General features: G+C 42.0%; 1 protein-coding gene across 7 annotated transcripts in view; it reads left to right on the forward strand.

Annotated features, from left to right (window-relative positions):
* CNTN4 (contactin 4) overlaps positions 1–25,639 on the forward strand; it is a 301,419-nt gene that overhangs the window by 260,543 nt on the left and 15,237 nt on the right. For all 7 annotated transcript variants that reach the window (XM_040568777.1, XM_040568783.1, XM_040568784.1 and 4 more), the window contains one exon: positions 4,820–4,947. In XM_040568777.1, the coding sequence (XP_040424711.1) occupies positions 4,820–4,947 (128 nt within the window). The remainder of the gene's footprint in view (positions 1–4,819; positions 4,948–25,639) is intronic.

A 25,639-nucleotide genomic window follows, 5' to 3' on the forward strand; every position in this document is an offset into this window, starting at 1 on the left:
GGTAGATGCAAGTGCTGCAGTCAGACACCCAGAGGTCAGATTTCCTCAGGGCTGGGCTGGAGGTAATTACTGATAAGCACTTTTATGATGGGCTCTGGGCGTTTTGCAGCTTTCACCCATCACTCATATTGCAAATAAGGGCTCAATCTTGTTTTCACTAAGTCAGTGATAAAACTCTTACTGATCTCAACGGGACGTATTCTATCTCTAAATGCATGTGTTACTTGCTGAGAAATATTTATCTGCGCTTGGGAACCCTGTCCAGCAGTGAGAGATGCTGTGGTGAGCTCCATGAATCAGATGCGTTGTGCTCGGTTCGGGCTGGGGGCAGCATAACCTGCCAACGGGTGACTTAACTGATACGGCAGAGGTATCATGATTTGAAAAACAGGGTGTAATAGATCAAGTGATTGTGTGCTGGTATTTGTCCTTACACAGCTCCGGATCTGCCTGGCCTCTTCCATCCATCTCTAGCAGCTGCTAGGCCTGGGCAAGTTGGAGTTGCTGCCTTAATCCAGGCTGTGCAGATGTGGCCGTGATACCAGAGCGGATCCTTTCTCAGTGGCCTGGGTATCTGTGAATATCACTGCTCTGTGCAAGTTAGAAGTTTCTCATCCAAAAGGATGCATCTTTCTCCTCTGTGTAGTTTTCAAGGTTCACACCAACCAAACAGACAAATGCCTTAAGGCACTTCCATTCCTGCAGAGCTGGCACAGGGCACGGGCTGTCGCTGTGCATAGAGCATCAGCAAGAGGCTAGTGTGAGAACTGCGTGCCGATCAGTTTTGCAAAAGACTTCTTTAGGGTAATATAAAGTGTTCAGCTTGCAAGTTTTTATATTTGCTGCAGAACTGGCAAAAAATGGGCAAGGAAGGCTAGGGAGAGATGTTTTCAGCATTTTTAAAGGTCCTTTGTCCCCAGAAGATTTCTAATCAAAAATCTGACAAGGTCAGTTCCTCCTGGGGTAGGGCCCAAGGCTTCGGTTTAGGAAACAACCAGTCTTTTCATCTCCTAATTTCAGCTGAGTCTCTGCTCTCCGTGGATCTGAAATCTCCAGTTGACAACACAGATCAACAGATTCATTCCTACAAATGATATGTTCAAAATAGATGACCTTTTGTTATGTAAGGATGCTAAAATATCCTATACCATCTTGATCCTTCCAAGTGGATGTTTTTCTCTTTGTCTGTTCTGTGATACCAGCAGTGACTAACTGCTGCTTTATCAGTTGCTTTAACCGGTGCAAGAACAGATTTACATTTTTAGTTCCTCTTCCCAGTGTTGTGGTTAGCAGTGTCGGAGAACTCAATAGCAGGTCAATAGCTCAGTTTTCGGGTTTGAGGTGGTTTAAAGCGGTGTGTACTCGGCAAGCAATGCTTTATTCTGAAGTAATCTGCCTTTACGGGAAATGTGCTTTATTTTTAAGTCTTCCTAGGCACCTTACTAGAGAACATCTTGTGGGTATTTTTCAGAAGAGAAAGAAGGTGTAGGGAGCAGTGCTTCATTTAATTTGAACTTTGGGTCTTGAAAGGACTTGTTCAACCAAACTGCTAAAAGCGGCTGGTCAGGGGATGTTTGCTTTCAAGCCAATTAGCAGTTTGAGAACCTTCAATGGCCTGCGATGAGCCTTTCCTCCCCCTTAATGCAAATACGTCTGCAAAGAGAATTTGTGAAGTAGCAAAATCAGTGAAAGTCATTCTTACTTTCTCAACTAACTGTAACAAATTTCAAAGTGTTAAAATAATTACTTGTTAACTTCTAGCACATTGGATTCAAATTAAGGCACAAAACACTCAGTGTAGAAAAGCACCCTCAGCAAAAAGAGCCACATAACCATAAGGCCTCCTAATCAATGACTCACACTACGATTTTAGTGGTCTGATTTATTTGAAAAAATAAAAAATAAAACAGCTTGCACAATTATTTGTCATTTGTAATGCCGGTAATTTACAGGAGCGTACAGGGAATTGGTTACCACACCAGAATTAGGCGTGCATGGACACCCACTGGGGAATGGGTGTGGAGAACTTGGTGCAAGTCCCAGCTGAACTCTTTGCAGTGTGTTACCAGAGTCAGAAGGTGCCTGTGTGCTCAACTTGCAAACCAGCCAGCTGGGGCTTTCTGCCTAGAAATGGAAGGAAACAAAGACAGCAGTAATTGTGCCAGAGCCAATGGTGGATTTACTGACCTCATCCAGAGGTTGTCTCTAGGGCTATCCCATCCATATTAACTGCAAACTAATTTTACATTGGGAATAAAGATGACTTAATAGGAAACCAATGGCATGGGAAAGACAGAGACGGAAAACACATTAAAATTTGAAATTAATGCTAGTTTTGTCCACAGATACAATTGAAATGACCCATGGAAGAAATTGTCCTGCGAACAGTTTTCAACCATATGGATCAAAATAAATAAAAATAAAATCTCAACTCCATGGAAATACACTCCAAAATATCACTTTTTTTCACATTTCTTGATGGCAGAAATGCTGAAGGAGTTAGTGCACAGCCTGGCAGAGCAAGGCTGGTGTGGGGTGGTCCTTCTTGAGCTGGAGCATCTTGCTGAGCTTGTTTCTGTCCTCTATATTGATTTGAAATTTAATGCATGCCAAGGGCACCTTCAGCTTTCAGAAAGGCATTGTTGTTACCAAAGACTTGAAATTGATAACAGCAGTAAGTAATTCCTTGGGAGCTGCTGGTGGTGCTGCTGCCCAGGCTCATGCACTAGAGGCCAGTATGGCAAGTCCTGTGCTCCAGTGCACGTTTAATGTAATACATGCATTGATTTGTGCCAACACAGTGGTAAAGATAAGAGACAAGTAGCTATATACTACTCTCTTCCAATTATTGAACTGGAGCAACTGCTACAGAAGCAAATATATGTCACTGGACTCCTGCAAAAATAAATTACAATAGTGAATGCTACTGACTGCAACAATTTGGAGGCCTGTAAGACAGTTGAGAAACTTCTATTAATATCGCTGTTATTGATGTGTGAAATATAACCTCTGCCCCTGGTTTCTGACAGATGGTCTACTTGTTGTGCTGCTGCAAGAGCAGGTCACGGCGAGGCCAGGACAGAGGTTTGGTGGCTGCTGTCGGAGCATCTTGCACCATCCGCCTCCTCTTCACACCATACCGACACTGTAAAGACACTCAGGCTGTCACGTTTTTGTGTGGACTGGGTGACCCATATGTGCCCACCAAGAGAGTATGGTGTGACAGAAGGCACTGGCACCAGCCCTCCTAGGGGAAGCAACATCTCCTGAGTCCCTCTGGAGACGGTGCTTGTCCCAGTGGCTGCAGCATGCAGAGCCTGGGGAGTCCCACAGCTGGAGGGGACGGCCGTCCTTCGGGCTTGTGTTTAACTCAGCTGTCCTGCTCCTGTCAGCCAGCTCTGTCCTCCTGCTCTGTCTGACATAAAGCTGCCCCAGTGTCACACCGTGGCCACGCAAAAAGGCTGGTGCCAGCTTGCGCAGCCTGCTGCTGTTCCCTGCCCAGCAGTGCTCACCTAGCAGGGCCCTGAGCATTTCTGCAATGAGTGCGAGCATTGTTTGCTACATTTCTTTCAGCCTAATTTCTCAATCCAGTTTTACAGAGCTTGATTGGCATTAAGGATGCAGGAAGGCTTCTTCATTTGCTTTCAAATTAGTTAAATTAGGAAATAATTGAGCAGGAGAAGGCAGGAATTAATACCAGGTTTTCAATGTAGGTCTGAAAGTGGCTGAAGGGCAGAAAGCAGATTGTGGTAGGAGACATGGTACTGAGCAGAGAACCAAGTGTTTTGCTAAAAGAGATGCTATTCGGCTGGAGGGAAGGTTTCCCTGGAGTTTCTACAGATTATTTTTGTGTGTCTTCAAATAATTGTATTTTCTGTGGTTGCTAGATGCTGAAGTAAGAATGTACTAATTAAAAAGAAAATGACAAAAATGTAATAGGGGAAGCATTGAAGTACTTGGAGTAATAAAGAGAGTAAGTCAGGGCAAAATATTTAAAACCACAGTCTTTTAACACTGTGCTAACCAGTTGCAGTGATGATGTTGACCAAAGACACTTCTGATACTGGAATTTCCCCAGGAATATTTGAGGACACTGCAGTGAGCAATACCTGAATTTTCCACTGCAGCTGAAGCTCCTTTGCTGTCCTGTGTGTCTCCTACGTGGTCTCCTGCCTGTAGTAGCCACCACAGACACTAGGTCAGTGGGAGGCTGCCTCCAAGAGAAAGTTAGCAGTGCCCACAGAAGCACTTTTATGGCAGGATCTGTGTGGGGAGGGGACGAGAATGAAATAAGATTATTATTTATTTTTTTTAACCTGCAAGGGCCACTGCAGCCGAGCACTGCAGGCAGAGAGGTGGAGAGCAGGGAGGGGAATCTTGGCAGCGTGGGACCCTCGCTGCAAACCCACCAGCCTTCCTGGAAGACAGCAGCAAGGAAACACCTGCAGCACTGCCCTGCTCAGCAGAGGCATCCACATGTCTAAGCAGCGAGCGTCGAGCCCTTCAGATGTAGCCCGCGTAGCACATGTTGCTGGGGCTGTCATGGTGAGCGTCCGGTACCAAACTACAGCCTTGCATAAAACCTACACAAGCTGCCGGTGTGTAAATTAGAGTTGCCCTCAAGTAAAGACAGGGAAAACTCATGTAAATGATGTATTCAGTATTTATGAATTACGTCCTAAGAGACTTCTGTCAGCTAAACTCACTTAAAGGGCAGCGGACTGTCTGTTGTTCAAATCGTTAATAATTAATGCAAGCTCAGAAGAATTTTATGTTAACATAAAAAATACATAACTTCTGCTCCTGATTGTCTCTCCAGAATCACGTTTTTGGATGACGGAAGCCTCCGGATTGTCAACGTCACCAAAGCCGATGCGGGAAGCTACACCTGCGTGGCGACCAACCACTTCGGCACGGCGAGCAGCACGGGCAGTCTGGTTGTGAAAGGTAATGTGGCTCTTACTGTGGGTGAGTGGGTGAGCAGTACCCTGCCATGGCTTCTGCCAGCTCCCGGGGCAGCCACACGCGTGCTGCTCCTTCCCCTGCACTGCTGAGTCGAGGCAGCCTCGTGGGAGTTGCAGGTTCTTCCTGGCTCTCCTGGCTGCAAAACAGCCTCGTGTGTCAGGGACAGGAATTCCAGGTGTTTATTCACAAGTATTCTGAGTTTTTCCATCTTTTTTTTTTTTTCAAAAGCAGAAGCTATAATGTTTGACAAAGACGTTTAAAATAATAATTTGTTAAACAGAGTGACACTGACAAATATCTTAAATTAATTTTTGCCCTGCTTATAAGTAGTCCTATGTCTGAGGAATTATTATAGGTAATGAGTATATAGATTATTACACTTATAATAGGTCTCCTTCTCCTTCTTGTTTGAGGAAAAAACTATATTGGATAACAAATCAGGATGATTGATTACAAAGCAATAAATCAATCATGAAGCTCTAATGCTGTCAGTTTCAATTCTCCCATGTATTGGCACTGATGGATAGTATTTGGTTAGAGGGTCTTCTCATCAATTATTTGTGGGGTGTACCGGGAATACTTTAAAATGTTTCAATGCAAGTTTTAATCCCTGGTTTTTAGTCAGAGCACATTCCAGCAAGTAATGTCAGGCAAGTGCTGATAAAGCTGGTGAGCCCCTGTTGTATTTAAGAACTGCAGGTGACACTGGTACAGCAGCAGCTTTCTTCTCAGGGCAAAATATGTGCCTCTGATTTAGCTATGCCATTAGGTATTATAGTTACGGGGTTTCTGAGTAGGTTGTATGGCATTTGTCCATGCCCACATCAGTCCCTGCAAACAAAAATAGAGATGAGTGAAGATCAGACTTGATCTCCACGTGAGCTGACTCTGCCTTTACTTACTCTGCGTTGTCTTGAGGAGAAACCTGTAGCAAATAGCTAAGAAAGCAGTGCTCAGGGAAAGCAGGCGCAACAAAGCCCAGGTCTGTTATTGCAAGGGTTGATCACCAACTGTCTGCCCCAGAGCAAAGCTGGTCAGCAGAATGGGGAGTGCAGCCTGGACCTCTTCCCTGGGAACCCGGTGGAGGTGGAGCGTCTTCGTGGCAGGAGGGTCCACATTTCACCCACAGCTGATGCCGTCCCATATCTCAGTGCTGCAGGATGCCCACGCACTTGGGTTTGGGTCTGCAGCACCTCTGCAATTCACTGACTGCTTGTGGCACCCTAAAAAAGCCAGTCATTAAAAACAGGACTGTGTTTCCTCGCTGCTATCAGAGTCACGCTTCTGTAATTCATGGCTTGCCCTCCCTTAGTAGTAGTACCCAAGGAACAGGCAGTAACTCCGGGCATGAAGTTCGCAGCTATTCTACCCGATCTTTGGGCTCACATGGTTTACAAATCACTTTGCTTTGCGGTGAGGTTATAAAGGATTAGCAAGTGCTTTTTTCTCCCTCAGTGCTCCGTTTTCACTCGGTTCCATTAGCATTAATGGGAGTGACACATGTGCATGAAGCAGAGAATAAACTCTTAAGCCCGGGATGTGGATATTAACAGCAGGCTGAGAAATGCAATTTCAAAGTCTATCCCATAAAAAGTATAAAAGAGCAGAAACTATTCTGAACTCCAAATGAACTGTGTAAAATACTCTATTTTATACTGAAATGCTTGAGTTTCTCTGCCCTAAGTAAAACACAGGCAAGTTTTGACAGAAATATGACTGAATACCTTACTTTAACTCAGTTTTGTGGTGTAAAAAAGACTAATTTATCAGCTGATGAGCTTTTTGACCTTAAGATGTGCTTATATTCCCTCCTAACTCATCTTTTGTCATTGAGTAAAAAACTGTGAAGGTCAAAAGACATTTTTTCTAACCTTCCTCAGTTCTTCCATTAACATTGCAGGTTCTGTCTCCCTCTCTCTCTTTTTTTTAATTTTCTTTCTCTCTCAGGGAGAGATGTCGACAGTGTCAAAGACAGTGTAGGCAAGGATGGAGGGAGGAGGAGAATATCTGCTACACCAGAACCAAGGAGCTTAAAATAAATCTCTGGCAAACAACCAGAGAGGGATGAATAAATATTCATATTATGCATGACTAGACAGCTTACAAAATATGAAATTCTGATGGGTGCCCATAGGGCTGTGTATTAACATGCTGTTGTCAGAGCTGTTGAGCCTCAGTGGCTTCCCGAACCAGTGAGGTTGTGTTTTGGGTTTCTTTTGTTGGTTTGTTCTCAGTGAGAACCATTCTGGCCTCTGAGACCTAAAATCTTGCAGACTTGCCTGTATGGTTTGACCTTTAAATTAAAAAGCAGAATTGAATTTGTAAGGATGGAGGAGAATCCCACAGACTGTCTTCAGAGCTATGTAAAACATGGCATGTATTTACATGTAATACATAAATATTAATTTTCCATCTTTCTTTTTCGATTTTTACTGTACTCGAGGCTAAATGTTCAATTTTTCCTACACATAGCAAAGCTATAGACTTTCTCAGCACCAGGGGATTACATGACAAAGAGTATAAACAGGCGTATACCGTACGATACAAGTTTATTTGTATTTAATACAGTTGTATAAATTGGCTAATATAGCAGCGGCTCTGAAATAGGAAGCTAATTTCAAGATGCTGCAATAGAAGCTCTGAATATGCTAAACGCGAGGAGAGGCCGAGGGAAGGAGCTGCTCCTGGCCGGGATGTCCCAGCCACAGCGTGATTTGTTCCCCGGGGACTGGCCAAGGAAGGCCCCAGCTCCCTCCTCTTGAGCATGACTCCGTGTTGGTTAAGTGGTGTAGTTGGCACCAAGTGGTGTACTTGGAGAACTGTTCTATTGCAAACACTTCAATTTCCCTTTAGCGATGACTGAGACCCAAATGGAGGTTTGTGGGCAGCAGTAGTTACGGAAGAAGCGGAGAAAATGAGCTAATGACATGAACACAGATGGTAATAGCCTATCACCACCATTTTTTCACAGGACAAGAAAATTCTTGTCCCACAGCTTGTTTGCCAGCAGACGTGCTAAATAACTTGAGAAGTCTGTGACAAAGTTGATGGCCAGCTTTGCTGCGGAGATGTTGGAGGGGAGCAGAACACAGGCATCTGATGCTGGGGAGCACCCTCAATAGACGCATGTGGCTGCTCCTCGAATGTTTCCTTCCTTGAATCTAGTGGTTCAACCTCTAGCTTCATGGCACAGCTCTCCATGGTGAGCTGTCGTGCCCCAGCAGACCGGTGGTGGCAGGGGTCTGCAGGATCCTTACCCTGTAACTCGGGTGGTGCCATCTGGAACCAGCCACGAAGGGGCTGTGGCTGTAGGACAGCAGAGGTGCTCCATGGTGTCAAAGCGCTCCAGCCTACCAGAAACAGCTTCTCGTACCATTTATTATCTGGTTGTGTTTGAGTGTAGAGCAGGAAGATCCCATCCTTTTCAGTCCCCTTATCAGTATCTTATAACAGAGTGAAACAGTATGCGAACGCTTGGTGGAGTCTGTAATTCTGTTCCGGTAGTAAAGTGCGACAATGCTGGTAATACTGTTTGGTAATACTGTTAAATCTCTGACAAGCGCGAGTTCCGATGACATTATTTGCCTGTTTCATTATGAAGCATTTTTAACATTTTTCTACTGCTGTTAGCTTGTCTCGTTTTGACTGTCATGGGAAGGCTCAAAGCAGTAAAAGCATGAGAATTTTTGTTAGCCAGTATCTGTATAGTTTTAGCAGAAAAATAATACAAAGATAATGTCAGTAGGTTATTTTTTTCCTCATGCTTGAACAGACTGATTGTCTTGACTTTGTCCAGCACAGGGATCCAAATTATTTTCTATAAAATTGCATATTTTCCTTTCCAAGCCTATTCCTTTGTGTGAACATCAAATTGGTGTATTGCATTTAAAACTGAAGATTGATTAAGCACTGTAAATTTTATTCCATTATCATAGAATCATAGAATGGTTTGAGTTGGAAGGAACCTTAACGATCATCTAATTCCAACCCCCCTGCCATGGGCAGGGACACCTCAAAGGACCTGCCAGAGACTTCAGTGGTATTGTCGTTAAACCTGATATTTTTGCTGTGTTATTCTGGCACTTTAAAAATAGTTGATCTCATAGTTCAGAGGCAGTTCTGTGCTCATCAGTGTTGGGTGCAGACCCTTAAATTAATTTGATTTTTATGCTATTGGGGTCTAACAAATAAAACTCAGAAAATACAGAAAATCATATGGAAGATCATAGTCTCAGTGATATCCCTCATGGGTCTTAAGAGAATTGTTTTATTCTTTTAGAAATGTTTACACATTATCACACTTCACTTTTTTGTTGTTGGATATTCATAGGTAAAGCCAATCCAGAGTGAATATCCAGAGTGTTATGAGTTTTAATACTTGAGCACAGTTGCATGTTTCTAACAGAATCCCTTCCACCCTTAGGATGATGTACAGGTCTGTTCATACCTTGTTTTATACTTTAAAATCATTTATTTCCCTCGTCACAGACACGGATTCTGTATAACAGCCCTAAATCTCACTGTATGGCTATTTGGACTACTGAGATAGCAAATGCTGGACTTGCCTACAACTGATCCAGTTCTCTGATAGTGCCATTACTGACTTCATCAATAAACAAGGTGCTGTTTAATAACCCTAATATCCCATTAGTCAAAAATACGTGTAGCTTTTTTGAGATATATCTACCTACTGCTGCAGAAGTGTTGGGTGCATTAACAAAGTGTCTGTCCTTTTAGGGTACACCCTTGAACTGGATGTACAGGAACTGTGCAACGGTTTTACTTTGCAGTAGCACAAAATGCTAATCTTTCAGCAAGAAACTGCATGTGTATTTTCATGAGTGTCCCTTTCATTTTTAATTAGTGAATAGAAATAACTTAGCACTGTGAATTTTACCAGCTTTGTTTTGAGCTATAACTTGACTACTGAGTAATTGGGATATCAATTGCATGTGGGGGTGAAGGGTGTTATTTTTTTCATAAGAGGGAGAATAAGCCTTTCACTAAGACGGATTTTTTTGTCTGTTTGGCTGGTTTTTCACATTAACCACAGGGTTAATGCAAGAAATGATACTTAAATATGCTGACCCATTTAAGCACGGTCCGTGTTACCAGAAATCCTCTATACCTCCCTGATGTTCCCCTTGTCAGATATATTGCTGCTTCTTTACTTATATGGAAAGCTGTCCCAGGAAGCTATTGCAGGCATCTTCCGTACCATCTATATGTCGTGGGTTTAGTGGTCAGTCATTTTGAAACATGAATAGCCTTTCTGTCACGCTTTCTGAGGTCTGTCTTGACCCAGCCGTGTTTAAGGTCATGCAAGGTCTTCATTCTTCTTTCCTCGCAGTTCAACTCAATCTAATTTAAATTCCTTTTGGTTATGTCTCAGTCCTTAAGAAAAAAACTTAGTTAAATGACACCTAGTGTTGAAAGCAAAAAATATAATTTAAAAAAAGAGTTGCAGAGTTTAAAGTAATCTCAGAGTAGCACTTTAGGGCTGTCCATATATTATGGGCTTTTTGCAATTATGCTTGGTAGCATACGTGTGTATTTGGCTGATACCAAAGGGAAGGGTTTCTACACAGAGACTTAGAACTCTGAAAAAGTCAAAAGTTTTAGTATTGTTAATTTTTATTTTTACTTTTTTAGTAGTTTTTATATGTAGTCCAGCTATGAATATTCGATTGCAAACCACAGTAAAGGTTATTATATGGTGCCTATCCAAAATTTCCTTCTGCAGTTGTAAGGAGCTCATGAAGTTTGTGTTTGAAAGCTGGCAGGTGCATCTACTCTGTGTGGGTTACACCTGAACCTGATAAATAGGTAGTTTTTTCCCCAGCTCTGCTCACACGAGGAGCTGAGGTCCTCAGAAAAATCAGGTCAGCCCCAAAGCACCCCAGGGAAGATGAAGTAACTGTGTATCATGTCAGCATTTCCATTTTTCTGACAGTTAATTGAAGAAAAAGGTTGTAATTGTTGCAAGATTACAGAAGGGGCAAAATGAGGAGCAGGTTCCCATCTGCTGCCAAGCCCTCCCCAAAGCCAGTACCCACCGGGCTGCTCGGACTGGCCTTGTGCTTTGGGTTTCCTCAACGTGAACTTGTCAGACACGACAGCCAGGAGCTGAGTTGTGCCATGAAAGGCCAGTGGCCTTGCTTAATCATTGATGAGGATCACAGCAAGCATCCAGGGGTGCGGCATTGGATTATCGGAGGGGTATTTCCATCGGCCTCTTTGGGGACGTGTCGTAGCACAGTGTTGTGGGCAGACCGTCACGTGAGGCTCAACTCACAGACACTCATGAATGAGCAGTGCCACGAGGTCTGCTTCTTAGCTGGGGGAGAAAAAATTAGGTCAGCTCCTAAGGACAAAAACAGTCAGTGGCAAAGAAACATGTAAATAAAATAAACTGTAAAATGCTGATGGTTCGCTCTTAGGGCTAGCTGAATGAAGTTAGTTTTTTTTTCTTGTAAACACTTACTGATCATAACAAATAAAACTTGTAAACACAATATAACTGTTAAGCTTCATTAAATTTGCAGCAGACAATTAATTTTTTTCAGGCAATTCAAATGGTCTTCTGTAGTACAGACTCAGTTTAATTGAACGTATTACCACAAGCAGACAATAAGAAATATATTGAAGATATCCATCTGGCTTGCATTGAAAACCTAGTGTGTTTCATTTTCTGTGGCTGTCACAAGCCTTACTAATTGCCTCATTTTGGCTGTTTTACAGTTAGTGTGATTTAGCCATTAATGTGATAAAAGTCATCTCAGTGAAGAGCTTGATATTAAAAAGCATAGATCTCCAGCCTATCTCTCCTGCCAATTTTGGACCTATCTATAGCATTATTAGAGTTATATTTTTAAAAGCCGAAATACAAATATGTTGACTCTTATGGAGGTGCTTCTCCGGGATCTTTACCTATCAAATTCCGACTGTAGAGCCAGTCGGAATGAAACATTTGCTCTGGGTATATGCAGCAGATTCTTCTCCTGCTTCTCCCTGCCTTCCCCTTTCTGCTCTGTGTCCCTGCAACCTCCAGACAATCTTTAGTCACGTTGGGGGTCTTGAAACTGGTAACTGCACAGACAAAAAAAGAAAGTCAAGATGAGCAATTGGCTGATGCTTATAAATATTTCCAATTCAGTACATAAACGTGGAAAAAAAATAATTTCTTTTGGAAAAGTTCAGCCATTATATCTGTATAACCTGTAAGGTTAAAAAAAAATCCCATTTTTATTGTCTATTTTTGTCTTAAGCCCCCCATGATATTGCAGGGTCAGCATCATTACAACCTCTCCTGCATAAAATGGCTTAGAATAATTCCTTACAAAGCTCAGCAGTTTCTTTTTAGATATTTTCTTGTCCTCTCCCCTCCCAAAAAAGCAGGAAGTTCAGGAGTTGACTCAGTCATCAATAGAGGATTGGGCTGTTTAGCTCATCATTGAAGATCAAATCCATACATCTCTTGAAAAAGGAGATGACCTATAGGTTAAACACAGACTCTTAATGAGACGAAAGCAGGTTAATTAACACTTTTCATCAACTTGCTTCAATTTATTTTAACATGATCCATTTCAGAAAGGTTAAAATATTTTTCAGTTTTTGAATACAAATGAAAATCCAGCATAGGTAAAATGAAACCACAGATCAGAGACTTCTGATATATGTTTTAATCAAAATAGATGTAGTGCATTCACTTATGTGTGTGTCCTTACGTATGTCATTGTATATAAAACATAAGCAATAAATACCTTGTCCAGTAGTTCATTTCATAACTAAAGAAGACTAGCCAGAACTTGTTAACTGGAAGTTATTATCTGACTGGGGACACTTACAAATTCATAAGAAAAGAATACATTTGACTTAACGTTTTCCACCCATTTCCCTAGCTAGTAGCTGCAGAGAATTAATTTAGATTTCAAAGAGCTACAAGGAGAGAAGCAGGAAAAGCTGAGGTCTGTAGGACGAGCCAGAATCGTGTGGTCTGGTTAACGAGGCAGTGCCACCACGCTGAGCAGGCCAGAAGTGTGCTCAGTAGATTAAATCAGTTGGAGGTAGCTGAACTGATGGACCTCTCCCGTGTCGGTGGGCTCTGCTGGTTACAGTTCGGGTTGTTGGCTCTGCACACAGACTGGCTGCGGAGGAATAAAGGAGTCCTGATGGGGTCAGACATAAGGGGCCATATTCTCACTTCCTGCAACTTTGCGTTTCTTAATGGAGTCACTGGGAATTGCTGACAGAAGATCTGTCTATCTCTTGGAGCTCTTAGTTTCTTGCAACTATTTTGGTCTCTAGAAAACTAAATGTGACAATTGTACTGCCATGGGATATAAATCCCATGTATCTATCTTCTTTTTGCTCATTCAAGAAGACTTTGCATTGTAAGTCTACTAACATTATGAGTTTGATCTTCATCCCAAAGGAGGATACAGTTTATCCTTCTCCAAGGCATGCAGTGGAATGAACTTCCAAATGGGAGCTTCGCAGGAATCCCACAAATCATGAGTAACTCAGGGCCATGCTCTAAGAGAAAACAATACAACAGAGATAACTGAGATCACTGTAGCATCGTGGAAGATGGGAGTAGGTGTCCCTACAGCCGCTTCTCTCCACACCTGAGTAATTCAGTCTGGCTGTGCAGTTAGGGATGGAGGAGCTAATGATGTAAATATTACATGCATTGAGCAAATTACTGCCAGTCTCCATTTCAGGTGAGAGATGAAGGAATCTCTGTGGGAGAATAAAAAGTAGAAGTGGTAATGACTCTGTTACTCCTAAGAACTTTATATCCTAGAAAACAGTGACTGAGAACAGACTGGCCTGAAGGCTATGGTTTTTACATCAAAGATACAGAGGAAGTGTTTAGAGAGCACATTTTGTGTAGTAGGAGGAAAATTTGTGAGCGGTGAAGAAAAGAATCTGGGACAGTACTTGGGGAAATATCGGTCGTTTTGTACGTTTCCTCAGAAGCATTTCTGGAATCAGCTTAGCAGAACCAAACTTCTGAGGTTTTGAACAGTTTTGACTTTTTTTTCTCTGGGCCTAGCTGGATTGGAAAGAAGAATCTAGTGACAGTTTACTCAAAGTTGCTTATCAGACAATAATATCCAAGTGGCATGTGGATAAAGACTGTATGATGGTTCTTAACATGTTACAGAGTAACTAAAGCACTGCCCAACGGTGATGAAGTGGTGTTTGCAATATTAGAGACTTCTGCAACCTGATTTTCACCTCTTCTAATGCAATTTAAGTAAGATTATGAGCAATCCCATCAAAGTTAAGACTAGAGTCCCTTGTCTTAATCCCAAAATCATGACAGTAGAGAGAATTTAATATCAGAGGCCACCAGAATAGGTTAAGTTCTGGATGTGCTGTATCACAGTGTTCAAACCAGTTATGTGGGAACATGACATAAATACAAATCTTCGTGACTCAATGGTAGGTTGGTCCTGAAATACAAGGAAGTTCTGTCATTGAATTGTTTTGTCATGGCTTGGGTTGAGTCTCTCTCTCTCTCTCTCTCACACACACACACACGCACACTTGAAATATGAATTTTATTTTCATTATGTTTGAAGTTTTTAATTGTATCATGAAGAGCTAATGATCAAAGCTGTAGGTTTTAGCACGGCTTTCTTCTAGCTTCATTGTGAATATATCTAAATATTAATCTTTATTAGAATTTATTTAGAAAGTCAGCAGTATTTCACCAGTGAAAATTTCAGTTCTTTTTATGTCTCAGTAGGAAGTCTCCGTAACAATTCAAGCCTGAATCCATTAGCCCTGATAACTAAACCATTTTCTGTAATTGAAGATGAATGACATTCCCTGCAGCAGAGAGCCACAAGTGGTAGTGTCAGGGAGAAATACTGTAGACCATGACTAAAGTCCTAGCAAAGTTGTGTGCTGAGAAGCATGGGGCCAAACTCATCCATCACTGAAATCAGGCTGGAAGGAAAGATGGTAGGGCTGACGTGCTCTTTGTTCCTCCTCTTCCCTGTGTGTTTCTTTACAAGTTAGATCTTGATTATTGTTTTGAAGTGATGTGCATAAGAAAATTCTGACTAATTTGAAGTAAAATGCCACGCAACAGGAGAAATGTCAGGGACACTTTTTAATGATGCTCTGTGATGTATATTTATTCAGTAGTGTAGGAGCTGGGAATTTTGAGCAAGTTATAATGACAGGACAGTCTTGCAGGTTATTATTCTCATTCCACATTTGATCCTGCCTTGATCCTGCCCCTTTCTGTAACATCAGTACTAGAGCTTCACCAACAAGAGAGCAAAACAATAGCACGTCCCTCAGAAAGGCTTCTCTTCTCAGTTCATCACTAACTGGGACATGGAGACACAAGCCACTGCCTTGCAAAAGAACAAAGCACATTGAGAGACAGTCTCACCTTCACCAGGAAACAAATTAGACCTCTGTGGCCCGGAAAATGTTTTTAAAGGTTCATTTTGTTCTTACAGTAACTTAATTTTTTTGGAAGTAGGTGTTTGGGCTTCAGTCTTGCCTGTGGTAGCAGAGGTCTCAACAGGGTTTCACGTAAAAGTTTGTCTTAAATAAAAATATCTACTGTGCACAGCAGTGTCAGAAGACAAAACACTATAATGAAGGTCTTATAGCTATTTGATAGGCTGGGTAAATAAGGCAGCAGAGGCTTTTAATGACTTGCTCAAGGTCAGAGAAGGAAAGTAAGGAGGAGAGCTCCTTTTATTCCCTTTCACTCCAAGATCTGTTATCTTGCTGGCCACAGAGCAGGCTTGCTCTTCGCTCTGTACTTTTCCCCCTCTTTTGCTTATCTAATTCTCCATTCAGTGTAATTCTGTTAAGCTTAATTGTTCGCATTTGGTTGTGATTCAAACTCTAAAAACTCAAACTAGTATTTAATAGGATGGTTCACATGCTGTGCTTGCCCCTAGCAGGAGCGATTTACAAGCCGGCAGTTTTGGATATGCTCCCTCTGCAAATAGCTACTAAATAGAGTTAAAATAGCTCTCTTTTTCTTGCTTTTCTTTTCCCTGTTGGCTGACTCAGTTCTTTGGATACTTGTAAATTCCAGAGGTTTGTAGCTGAGTTTGGGTAACTGCTATTGTGCTTTCCTAATTAGTTCTAAACTTGCAAGTACTTTTTAACAATGTGTAATATCCACAAGTTGGCCTGAATAGTCTTTAACTTTTCTGCTCTTTATACGCAAAACCTGAATAAGAATTCAGTGTTATGATTAACTAGAGACAGACATTTTCCGTCTGAAAAAAAAATGGTTTACTTAAATTTTTAAAATGTTTTAAAATAGAAAAAAAAAAGAAAAAAAAAGAAAAAAACTATACGTTACTGTGACAGCAATATTTTTTCTAAGTTTCTTAAAAAGTTTAACTCTTTCATTTGAGGTTTACCTTTAAGCTGACCTGAGAAGATATTTTTGAAATTGGAAGTAAGTAAAAAATAAAATTGCATAATTGATTGCCCTACCTGCCTGCAGATTAGGTTATGTCTAGCCCTGCCCAGTGGACAGCAACTTCTTAATTATGTCTTGTTGTCAGGATGTCATTTCCTGAGGCACTAGAGAAATGCCTAGATTTCTTTTTTTAGTGTAGATTGCATAAAGCTTGGGAATTACAGATTTTACTTTAGTGTGGTAGAGGCATTTCTCAATGGGAGCTACTTGCAAGAACTTCTACTAATTATATTCTAATTATAAAATAGTAGGAGCAGATGATGCTTTAGAGAAATACTTGGGTTGAGAGCATTCATGGGATTGATAACAACCACCCAACCAGCATATAAGCCGTTGTAATAACACCATGAGACAGACAGTCAGCGGTGAAAACTGAACTGGACATTCTTCCTAATGACAGATAGCCAGGAGTTCAAGTGGGAAACTCTACATTGTTCCTGGGGTTTTTATGTTGAGTTTCGTGTCCCAGTGGAGATTCTAACCATTTAATGAACTAATATATTTGGTGCTTACTAAAATTAGTGAATCGTAGCCTGTTTTCTGTCCAGGAATCCTTCCTGGTGCTTTTTTCACTTAAAAATGAGCATATATTCAGTAGGTCACAGTTCTCTGCCTCCATAATGAAGACAGACACAGTCATTGGAAATCAGTAAAAATGATTTAGCAAGGACAAAACTGTCTTGTTATTTTGTGGATGCAAGATTTTCCACATCCCTGCAGTGTTATCCCTCAGGAGACACTGACCATACTGAATTAGCAATGGAAATATTCAGTATCTTCTGCTGATGTGCAGCACAGAGCTCGTCGTTTCACATGTGACTCTTGGTGTTGATACCTAAGTTATGTCATCTTTCTGCTGGCTTTCATAAAGTATCCCCAGCCACTTTCAGTAAGACAGGTCCAACAGGGGGCAGGCAATGAAGTCTGCAAAGCATGCAAAAAATTGCTATGTTCCAATTTTATTTTCATCCCAGCGAGAATCTTTAGCCTGTTACCACGATGAATCTTATATTCAATGCTTTTGTAGTCTGCAGCATGTTGAGGTTCTCAGGGGAAAATCAAGGCCAAAAATCCCTAAACCAAATAGAAAACCAAATGAAATAAAAAGGAAGTGCTTCCCTTCAGCTGATTTTACGTTACAGCTTAAGGGGAGTTGGGGAGTTTTTTACTGCAGCATAGGATACCCAAAATCCCAACATGAAGAATGTAGTGCTTGACTTAAGTTAGTGACATCCTTGAACATATAAAGTTCCACATGCACACACACATATAATAAAGAATCAAAATAGATTGTGTGTAGATATATGCTAGAATGAGACTGTGACATCCTCTGTGTGTGTGTGTGTGTGTATGGCTCTCTAGCATGTTTAGTCTGATTGTAAAGGGAGAGTATCACTGAGAACTAATTATATTATGTTTGAGAAATAAGAGGTGGTGACTTCCTACAAATTGCATTGCTGTATGAAATGGTATTTGTATAGGTACCTGTATTATAGCTTGTATGGGAGTTTTACTAACTCTGGGTAAATATATTGATGTAGCAGTTAGTTTAAATGTTTGTTTTAACAAAGTTAAAATGCACGGGAAATAAATTAGAATACCCTAAAATTTGCCCAGGATCTTAATGTAATAGTAAAAACTTTCCTGCTTTCCTGTTTTCAGAGATATCGGTAGGTGCTCCCGCCCAGTCCTCCTTACTGGTAGGACTGGTGACTCACTGTGTTCAGATCAGCTGCTTGAGAAGCTCAGTGTGTCTGGGGCCACTTGATAAATCACCTGTACACCAAGACTTGCTTATCCCAAGACATTCATGACAAATGCAAGACTTGATCTGGATGGCATTAAGGGTGGTTAAGCTGTGAATCATTCACTGGGAAGCTGGAAATTCCAGCTAGTGATTTTCATGCCATTCTGTAGGTTTGACAGCTCAAGAGACATCAGCTCCTAATGACTCTTGACTTGGGATTTATTCTTGCATGTCAGCTTATTCCTAACATCTTGGTCCTGAGGAGGAGGGTGTAGATAACAGACATAGAACGCAGTTAGGAAAAATCTAAAAACATATTCTACCATAACAGTGCAAAGACCATGCCAGTCACTTTATAATGTCTCAGTTTGAATGCCTGCCTATCATATTATTGCTGCTCCATTTCTTTCTGAAATTTTCTATTTGTGGTCATTACCATTCTTAATGTATTTAAAAGCCCCATAAATCAACAATCCCAGCAGGCTAAGCTGTTCAAATGGAGAAAAATCTTCTGGCCCCAGCCCATGTACATGGGCTGCACGACAGACTGCACGGTGCTGCATTTGCACAATTACCTGTGGCTTGTGTTACAAGGAGAACGGTGATTGATCCTTGAGTGACTTGCAATTTATCAAAGATTAGATATGATTTCTCCTGTATCTGATTAACCTTCTCTGTAAGATGGCCATCATTTTTGTAATGGCAGTAGATTATTCCATACTTGAAAAGATGGATATCAGCTAGTTTCAATCAATAGCCCACAAAAGGTGACACCTCAGATTCACTGGGTTATCTATAAAGTGTGTCACAAATGGTTCAATCGTTTGTCAAATATACCAATTTCTTTTAAGGCACCTCTGAAGTGGAGTGGCTTTTATTTGAGTCTAAAATGCAAAGGGAGAGAAGGTATGTTTGGGTTTTGTAGCGTAATCAGGCACTGTTGCATGCTGCTATAAAGAGCAAGTATGAATTTCTATGAGTGACAGATTTGTCTGTCATTTGCAGACCCCATTACATATGATTTTCTTTGTCACAATTGTATGGGGAGAGCTTGATTTGATAAGATTGCATTGCACAGGGTAAAATGGAGGTTAAAATGAAGTATTGTGCCCTCTTGTTATTTAAGTAACACTCGTTGTACTCTCACTGGAGTGAATATATTTTCATATATTTTGTCTTTGAATTTGTTATAACGGCACATCCCTCCCCAGTATCCTTTGATACAATTCCATTCCTAATGTGTTTTCAGATTTAAATTAACCTTCATTTATTATTCAGCCACACAAAGGATGTGTATTTGAGTATGCAGAAATGCAATCCGCTGATTGACTGCCGGGTCCCTGTCTGGGAGGTGGGAGGCATTAATTCCTGGGAGGGAGACTTAGACAGTTTTCAATCTGTGGGAAGCTATTTTTCAATGTCAGTTTAAGAAATATGTTAATAACTTGTACCTCAACTGCAGTTCAGCTCTGAATGAAGCTGAGAAGGAGGCTGCCATTCTCACAGGTGAGGCTGAAGCAATTGGATGGGCAGGTTACTGAGGAGGGCAGTCACAAGGAGCAGCATTTAAAATCCTCACTTAAAAAAACCTGGCCCACTCCAAAACAAAGAGGCATTCCTTAGAGAAAGGGGCTCAAGTGACGTGCTGAAGCACATATCTGAAAATAACTGTATGCCCCCTACCCTGCCGTAGTTCTGATATGGCAAGATTTAAGCCAAGTAAGTAGCAAGATAAGGATTCTCCTTCAGAAAAGCAATTTTAGCACATCTTAAATGCCCAGCTAAACTGAGTGTATTGCTGAATAAGAGTCTCCACTCTTCCAGGAAAGGTCAAATGTTCCACCCCTTAATCCTTGTAAAATATGTGGCCACGTGTCACTGCCTGTGGTGCCAAAGATCAGTGCTGCCTGATTACATGGAAAGATCTAGACCGCCAACCACATATATTTCTAAAATCAAAAAATGACTTTAGTCCTAAGCCTAAAGTCCCCTTTCTAAGCTGATGGTGTCCCTTTCCCTTTTAATAAGATTACAGTTTATTAGGCTGAACTACCATACTACAAACACGAGGATACTGTAAGTGCTGCAACAGTGCCTGTTAAGACATGTGCCTTATAAACCAGTTATAAACCACTTACAAACATGTCCTGCAGGAGCATACGTGTAGCAGCTGATGGTATAGCACCAAAGAGTTATGTTGATACGAGGAGGAGCTGTGCACTATTCCTGCAAGCATGTTTGTGGCTCATCACGGCTCAAGTCTGCGATAGTGTAAAGCAGTCCGCGTTTTACAACTTATCTTTGGCTTTCCCCATGTCTTTCTCAGATTAATTTTGGCCATGCCCCTTAAAGTGCTTAAACAGTCTATGAAGATAGCTGTAGTTTGCTGTGCTAATTCATACTACGTGTTTAGTTATTCACCAGTTATTAATTTCTTTAGCTCTGGGTTATATTTTCCTGTTTTTAGTGTTTTTCACTGTGTCTGACGGTGTCCAGAGCACTGAGAGATCCTGAAGCTGAGCTAGACATTGGGTCTCGGATGCTTTGGGCTTCATGGTCTTGGATAAATGTTTCGGTCACAAACAGGAGAGAAAGAAACACTGGAGCACATTTAAGCACTTATATATTGGACTTTGATTCTTCAGTTGCTTATAGAAAACAGATGATTCTACCTCCAGGATTGATTTTTATTATCTCCAGACATGATTTGCCTTGAAATCAATATAATAATGTAAAATGTCATTGCAAATAGAGGGCATTGATCTGTAATGCATTTATTAACTCCCTCTTATAACAACAACAACAACACAAAAAAGAAAACAGTAACCCCTCTGGTTTTCCATAAAGAGAAAAAAATAGCATTATTATTTATCTTAAAAAAAAAAAAAAAAAAAAGGTTTTAAAATCTTGCATGTGAAATTATGCAGATTAAGTACAAAATGGAGGTGAATCTTTAACATTGTAACACTAATTGCTGCCTCAGACAAGCAGGTAATTAGATGGTTAATCACACTTGCAAGTAGTGCTTGTCTGCCTAGGTCCACATAAAGAATATCAGCAACGTAGACAGAAATTCAGCCCCAGGAAAAGCAGCACTGTCCATTTTCTGTAGCATTGGATGCAGCCCCGTGTGCTTGGCATTGCCTCCCTTTGTCTTAGCTGCTTGTTTGAAGCATCTGGTAATTGCACATAAACTCTTGCACTTGAGCATTCATGCCTGAACCTGAAATTACCTTGTCAGCTGCACCGGCTTTCATTAAGCAGCTAACAGATGCCCTGGCATGCTGCTGTCCCAGTGCATGATGCAGGGAGTCAGAGCCTCGTGTGCAGAGATGGCCGTGCTGCGTGTGGCAGCCTCGTGTCCCTCCTGCAACCGTGCTCTGTGCTGCACCTACAGCAGCCTCTCTGGGCATTACGCGTCTGTGCTGCTGCTGCTGCTGCTCAGCTCAGCCGTGCCCTCTGAGCGCAGTACGTGGGACACCAATGTTTCTCATCTACCTGAAGAAAACGAACATATCCCTCAGTGAAAGCAAACACTGCTTTTTTCCATTTAAAGAGCCAGACTATGTTTCTTCTGTCCATAAGCAGCTGCTGCAGTTTTTGCTTTCTGACTTGTGTCCATTTCCACAGTTTCCCTTCCAAAGGCACAAATATTTGCTACATACTTTCCCTCTATAGGCACTGTTAAGTCTGGGGGTGAGTTCTGATTCCTTCCATTTTCTTTTACCATGGAAAAGTATGTCCAAAACCTGAGTGTTCCCTTCTGCTCTGTCTGTTTTGACCTCTTCTGTGCCAGGACAGATGTCTAAATAAGCATTTAGGCAGTAGGTACACAGTTTCAGAAACCAGCATTGGAAATACTGTCATTGTTTCTTCTTTGGATTAGTCTTGGAGATGCTCAAGTCCACTGACTTGAGGCCAACGACAGGAGCTGTGTCTCCTGTTCAATCTTTTGCTGTGATAAAACACTGTGTGCGCCTCCTCCCTCCCGGGCTGGCAAAGCAGACCTCGTTGTTTGCTAAGTACTTTGATATCTGCAAATGAAAGGCACTGCGCCTATTAATATCGCCGAATCCCTTCCCTGCAGAGGTGAGCAAACAGCTGCCACAGCCGAGCCAAATTGGAAATGAGAGTATTTGGAAGGGGGATGCCAAGCAGCCGAGCAGTGCAAACAGAGCTGCCTTCCCGTAGGTGGGAAACCCTCTGCTCGGCTGGAACCTTGCTGGCTGGCACCACACACACGGTGCCGCTTCTCGCTGTGCCCTGGTCCTCTTGGATCACTCAAGATACATTTGCATGCCCTGGACTGACTTTAAAAATAAAAACCAACAAGCATTATCCCCGAGTGTCAGCCTCTGCTTCACTTTATGTCATTTATGCCATGCCTCTGTAGCTGGTGTCCCGCTGTGTCACGTCCTCCTGATCAATGCGACGCAGCACAGCACTGCATGAGCTACAGCAAGCAAGCGCAGCCCTGCAAAGCTGTTTATCCTAAACAAGTAATCCCCCCTAATGGATGCCCAATCAATAGCAAGCCGGGGTGGGAAGGCTTCTCTTCAGCTCGGATAATTGCTGCCCTCAGCCCGTACCGCGATGGTGCAGCCTGCGGCTCTGCGGGTGGGGAACACAGCGCGGTGCGCCCAGGTGGGATGCACAGTGCGGGCAGCTCAGCACGGCTGCCTTTTAACGGGGTGCGAGGGACACGAGAGCAGCAGCTGAAGGTAGGAAATGCTGCTCGGGTCCGTTTCTTCTTCCAGACTGAAAGCTAGCAGGAAAGCTTTGTGAAGATCTCTGCTCATATAAGCTAAATGCATTAAATCAGTCAGAAATATGGCAAATTCTCCAAGTGTGCACCGCAGCAGTAACACTAAGGGATGTCACTGAGGATGACAGCAGGTAAGAAAAGCCAAGATAACCTCTCTGCCCCTGAGGGGACCTGGGGGCCAACTGAGCTGCCCCGGCGTGGCTCTGCTCCGCTGAGGGTCTGCCCCACCAGCTCGCACAAGCTGCAGGCTGAGCCCCCAGCCTGCTCAGCAGGTGAGGAAAAACGTGTGTAAAATGAAAACCACGCGTTTCCTTCACGTGGCAAGCACAAAAACCGCAGTGGTGAAAATGCCGATGTGAAAGGAAGGCCAAGAGGGAACCTTGCTGCTTCCTGAGCCTTCAGTGACACCTACAGTCGGGCACATGGCCTCTGATCAGCAAAACCAAGAGAGACCAAAAACGAGATTATTCTGCCTCCTGATGATGGAGGGCTTTCAATCCCCTGAGAGCGCTCCCTTTGGCATTCAGCATTCCCTTGTCTCTCCTATGGAAACTCAGCAATGCCTGAGGTACTGTCACAGCACTGACCAGGAGCAGTCGTGCTCCCTGGGATGTTTGCTGGGAGGTGCCCAGTGCCACCTCCCTCCGCGGGGCTCACAAACCTGCAGACAACAACTGCTCGGGGTGACATTACTGATAGCAGTTCTTACCCTTTATTTGCAACTGACTGTTTCAGACTTATTTTTATATATCAAATATCTCAGAGTGCACCAGAGTGCTCCAAAGGTGAGTATCACCAAAATCACAATTTTTCTTTAAATTAGCTGTCCTTGGTAACAGTGCCCATACTGAGTGAAGACATCCAAAGAAAGTAATCTGCACTTGGGGTAGTAACAGAGCAGTGAGCTCAGTTCTCACATTGTGTTTGTCTCCATAGATGGCCTCTTGTGCCTTGCAGGTGACAATAAATAAATGAGTAGTTAGTAGAAAAAATATATATTTTTTTATTTTTGACTTGGATGCTAACCAACACAATTTTGTTATCATTAAAGCACTCACCATAATTTAAAAGGTGCCTGATGTTACAGATTTAGAAAATGCAAATCTAATAATTTTGATTACTGCTTGGCTGCGTATCACCAAGGTGTGCCTACACTTGGCTGCCCTCAATTGGCTTCTGAATAACATTTTCCATTAGCTGCTCTGCTAGGGTTATTCGGGGGGGAGGAGGTGGTTTTGTTTTTCAGCTTTTCTAGTCCTTGAGAAGAGATTGGTAAGCATTCTCCTTGGGGTGATTTGTAAAGTGCATTACCGGGGGCTCCTGCTGATGCTGAGCGTGACTTGGGTCAGAGCCCTGCCTGCATATCGTTTGTCATCGCACCATCTCGGCCGCTCCTATAACCCGGTATGTCCAGCTGTAAGATTGCAATGCTTCTTGACATGATTGGATTGAAACCTGGGGGACTGATTTTCAAAGGCACCAGGCACTTGCAGCTCCTACAACTTCCACAAGAGTTGTGCTAAGCTGCTTTGGAAAATAGGTCTTTAGCAAGCATCCATGTTTCATTCTTTATGTTTTTATAAACTCCATGTATTTCATCAGGAAGAATCAGGTTTATGGTATGGAATTCTCACCTCTTGCAGAAGGTGAATGGCAGGTGAGGGCGATTTGCAGAAAAACCTCGGAGCTTTGTAGGAGGTACTCATTGCATCTTAGAATCACGTCCTTCATAAACATTTCATATGGACTTGGAGCAGGACAGAAACTAAACTCCAAAAGCTGTAAGGAATTTTGTGAGTGATTCTATGCCACTGCAGGTGGGGAGTTTCCGCAGCATCCCAGGCTCTGGATGCTCCACGTCCTCCTGTGTTTCAGCATTAGCAATCCCAAATGACTGTAAAATCCTGACACATCAGTTACATAAAAACAAAGTAATAATTAAATATTGTTTTAGTAACTTACACTTGTACCGCTTTTCACCTGAGAGTCTGGAATGTTTTACTTGTATTAATTACTGAAGCCTCATAACAGCTACTGTGATTATGATAAGAGTTACTCTGTTTTGTTAGAAAGTGAAACCAAAATAGAGATTAATTAACACTAAGTAACACTGCCATGTCTTTGAGGACTTGATCTGAAGCCTGTTCAAGTCAGCGATCAAATCTTTCTCACTGCCTTCTGGAGACTTTTGATAAGGTTTCTCAAAACCCAGGAACAGCTTCATGTCCCCCAAATTTCAGCAAATAGTTTTGCCCAGGACATTTATTTTTTGCAATATCCTTACTGTTTTAGCAGAGTTAAGCAGTTGGACAGTAGTCCCTGGATGAAGTAGTTAAGATTTTGGTTTCATATTCTAGAGAATGAATAATGCCCGTAGTATTTTACCATGACAGCTGTGTGGAACAGACTTCTGGAATAAGTAAAAATATCTATCTGTATATGATTTTCAGACTTTTGGCCTCATTGTTAAGCAATATTTTTTCTCCTTTTCATTTTCTCTGTGGCCCTGTAGAAAAAAAAAAATACAGCATTTTTGTCACCAGAAATGAAAGACAAATGTTAACTTTAGAGGCAGAGGGAATTCATAGGCACAGATGAGGAGCTGAAGTTGGCACAATGTGTCATGGCTCATCTTTCTATGCCACCATTTTGTTCGTACTGCATGACTAAAGTGAAATATGGGCAATTA

The sequence above is a fragment of the Cygnus olor genome, chromosome 10, assembly GCF_009769625.2.
Source record: "Cygnus olor isolate bCygOlo1 chromosome 10, bCygOlo1.pri.v2, whole genome shotgun sequence".
Lineage (NCBI taxonomy): Eukaryota > Metazoa > Chordata > Aves > Anseriformes > Anatidae > Cygnus > Cygnus olor.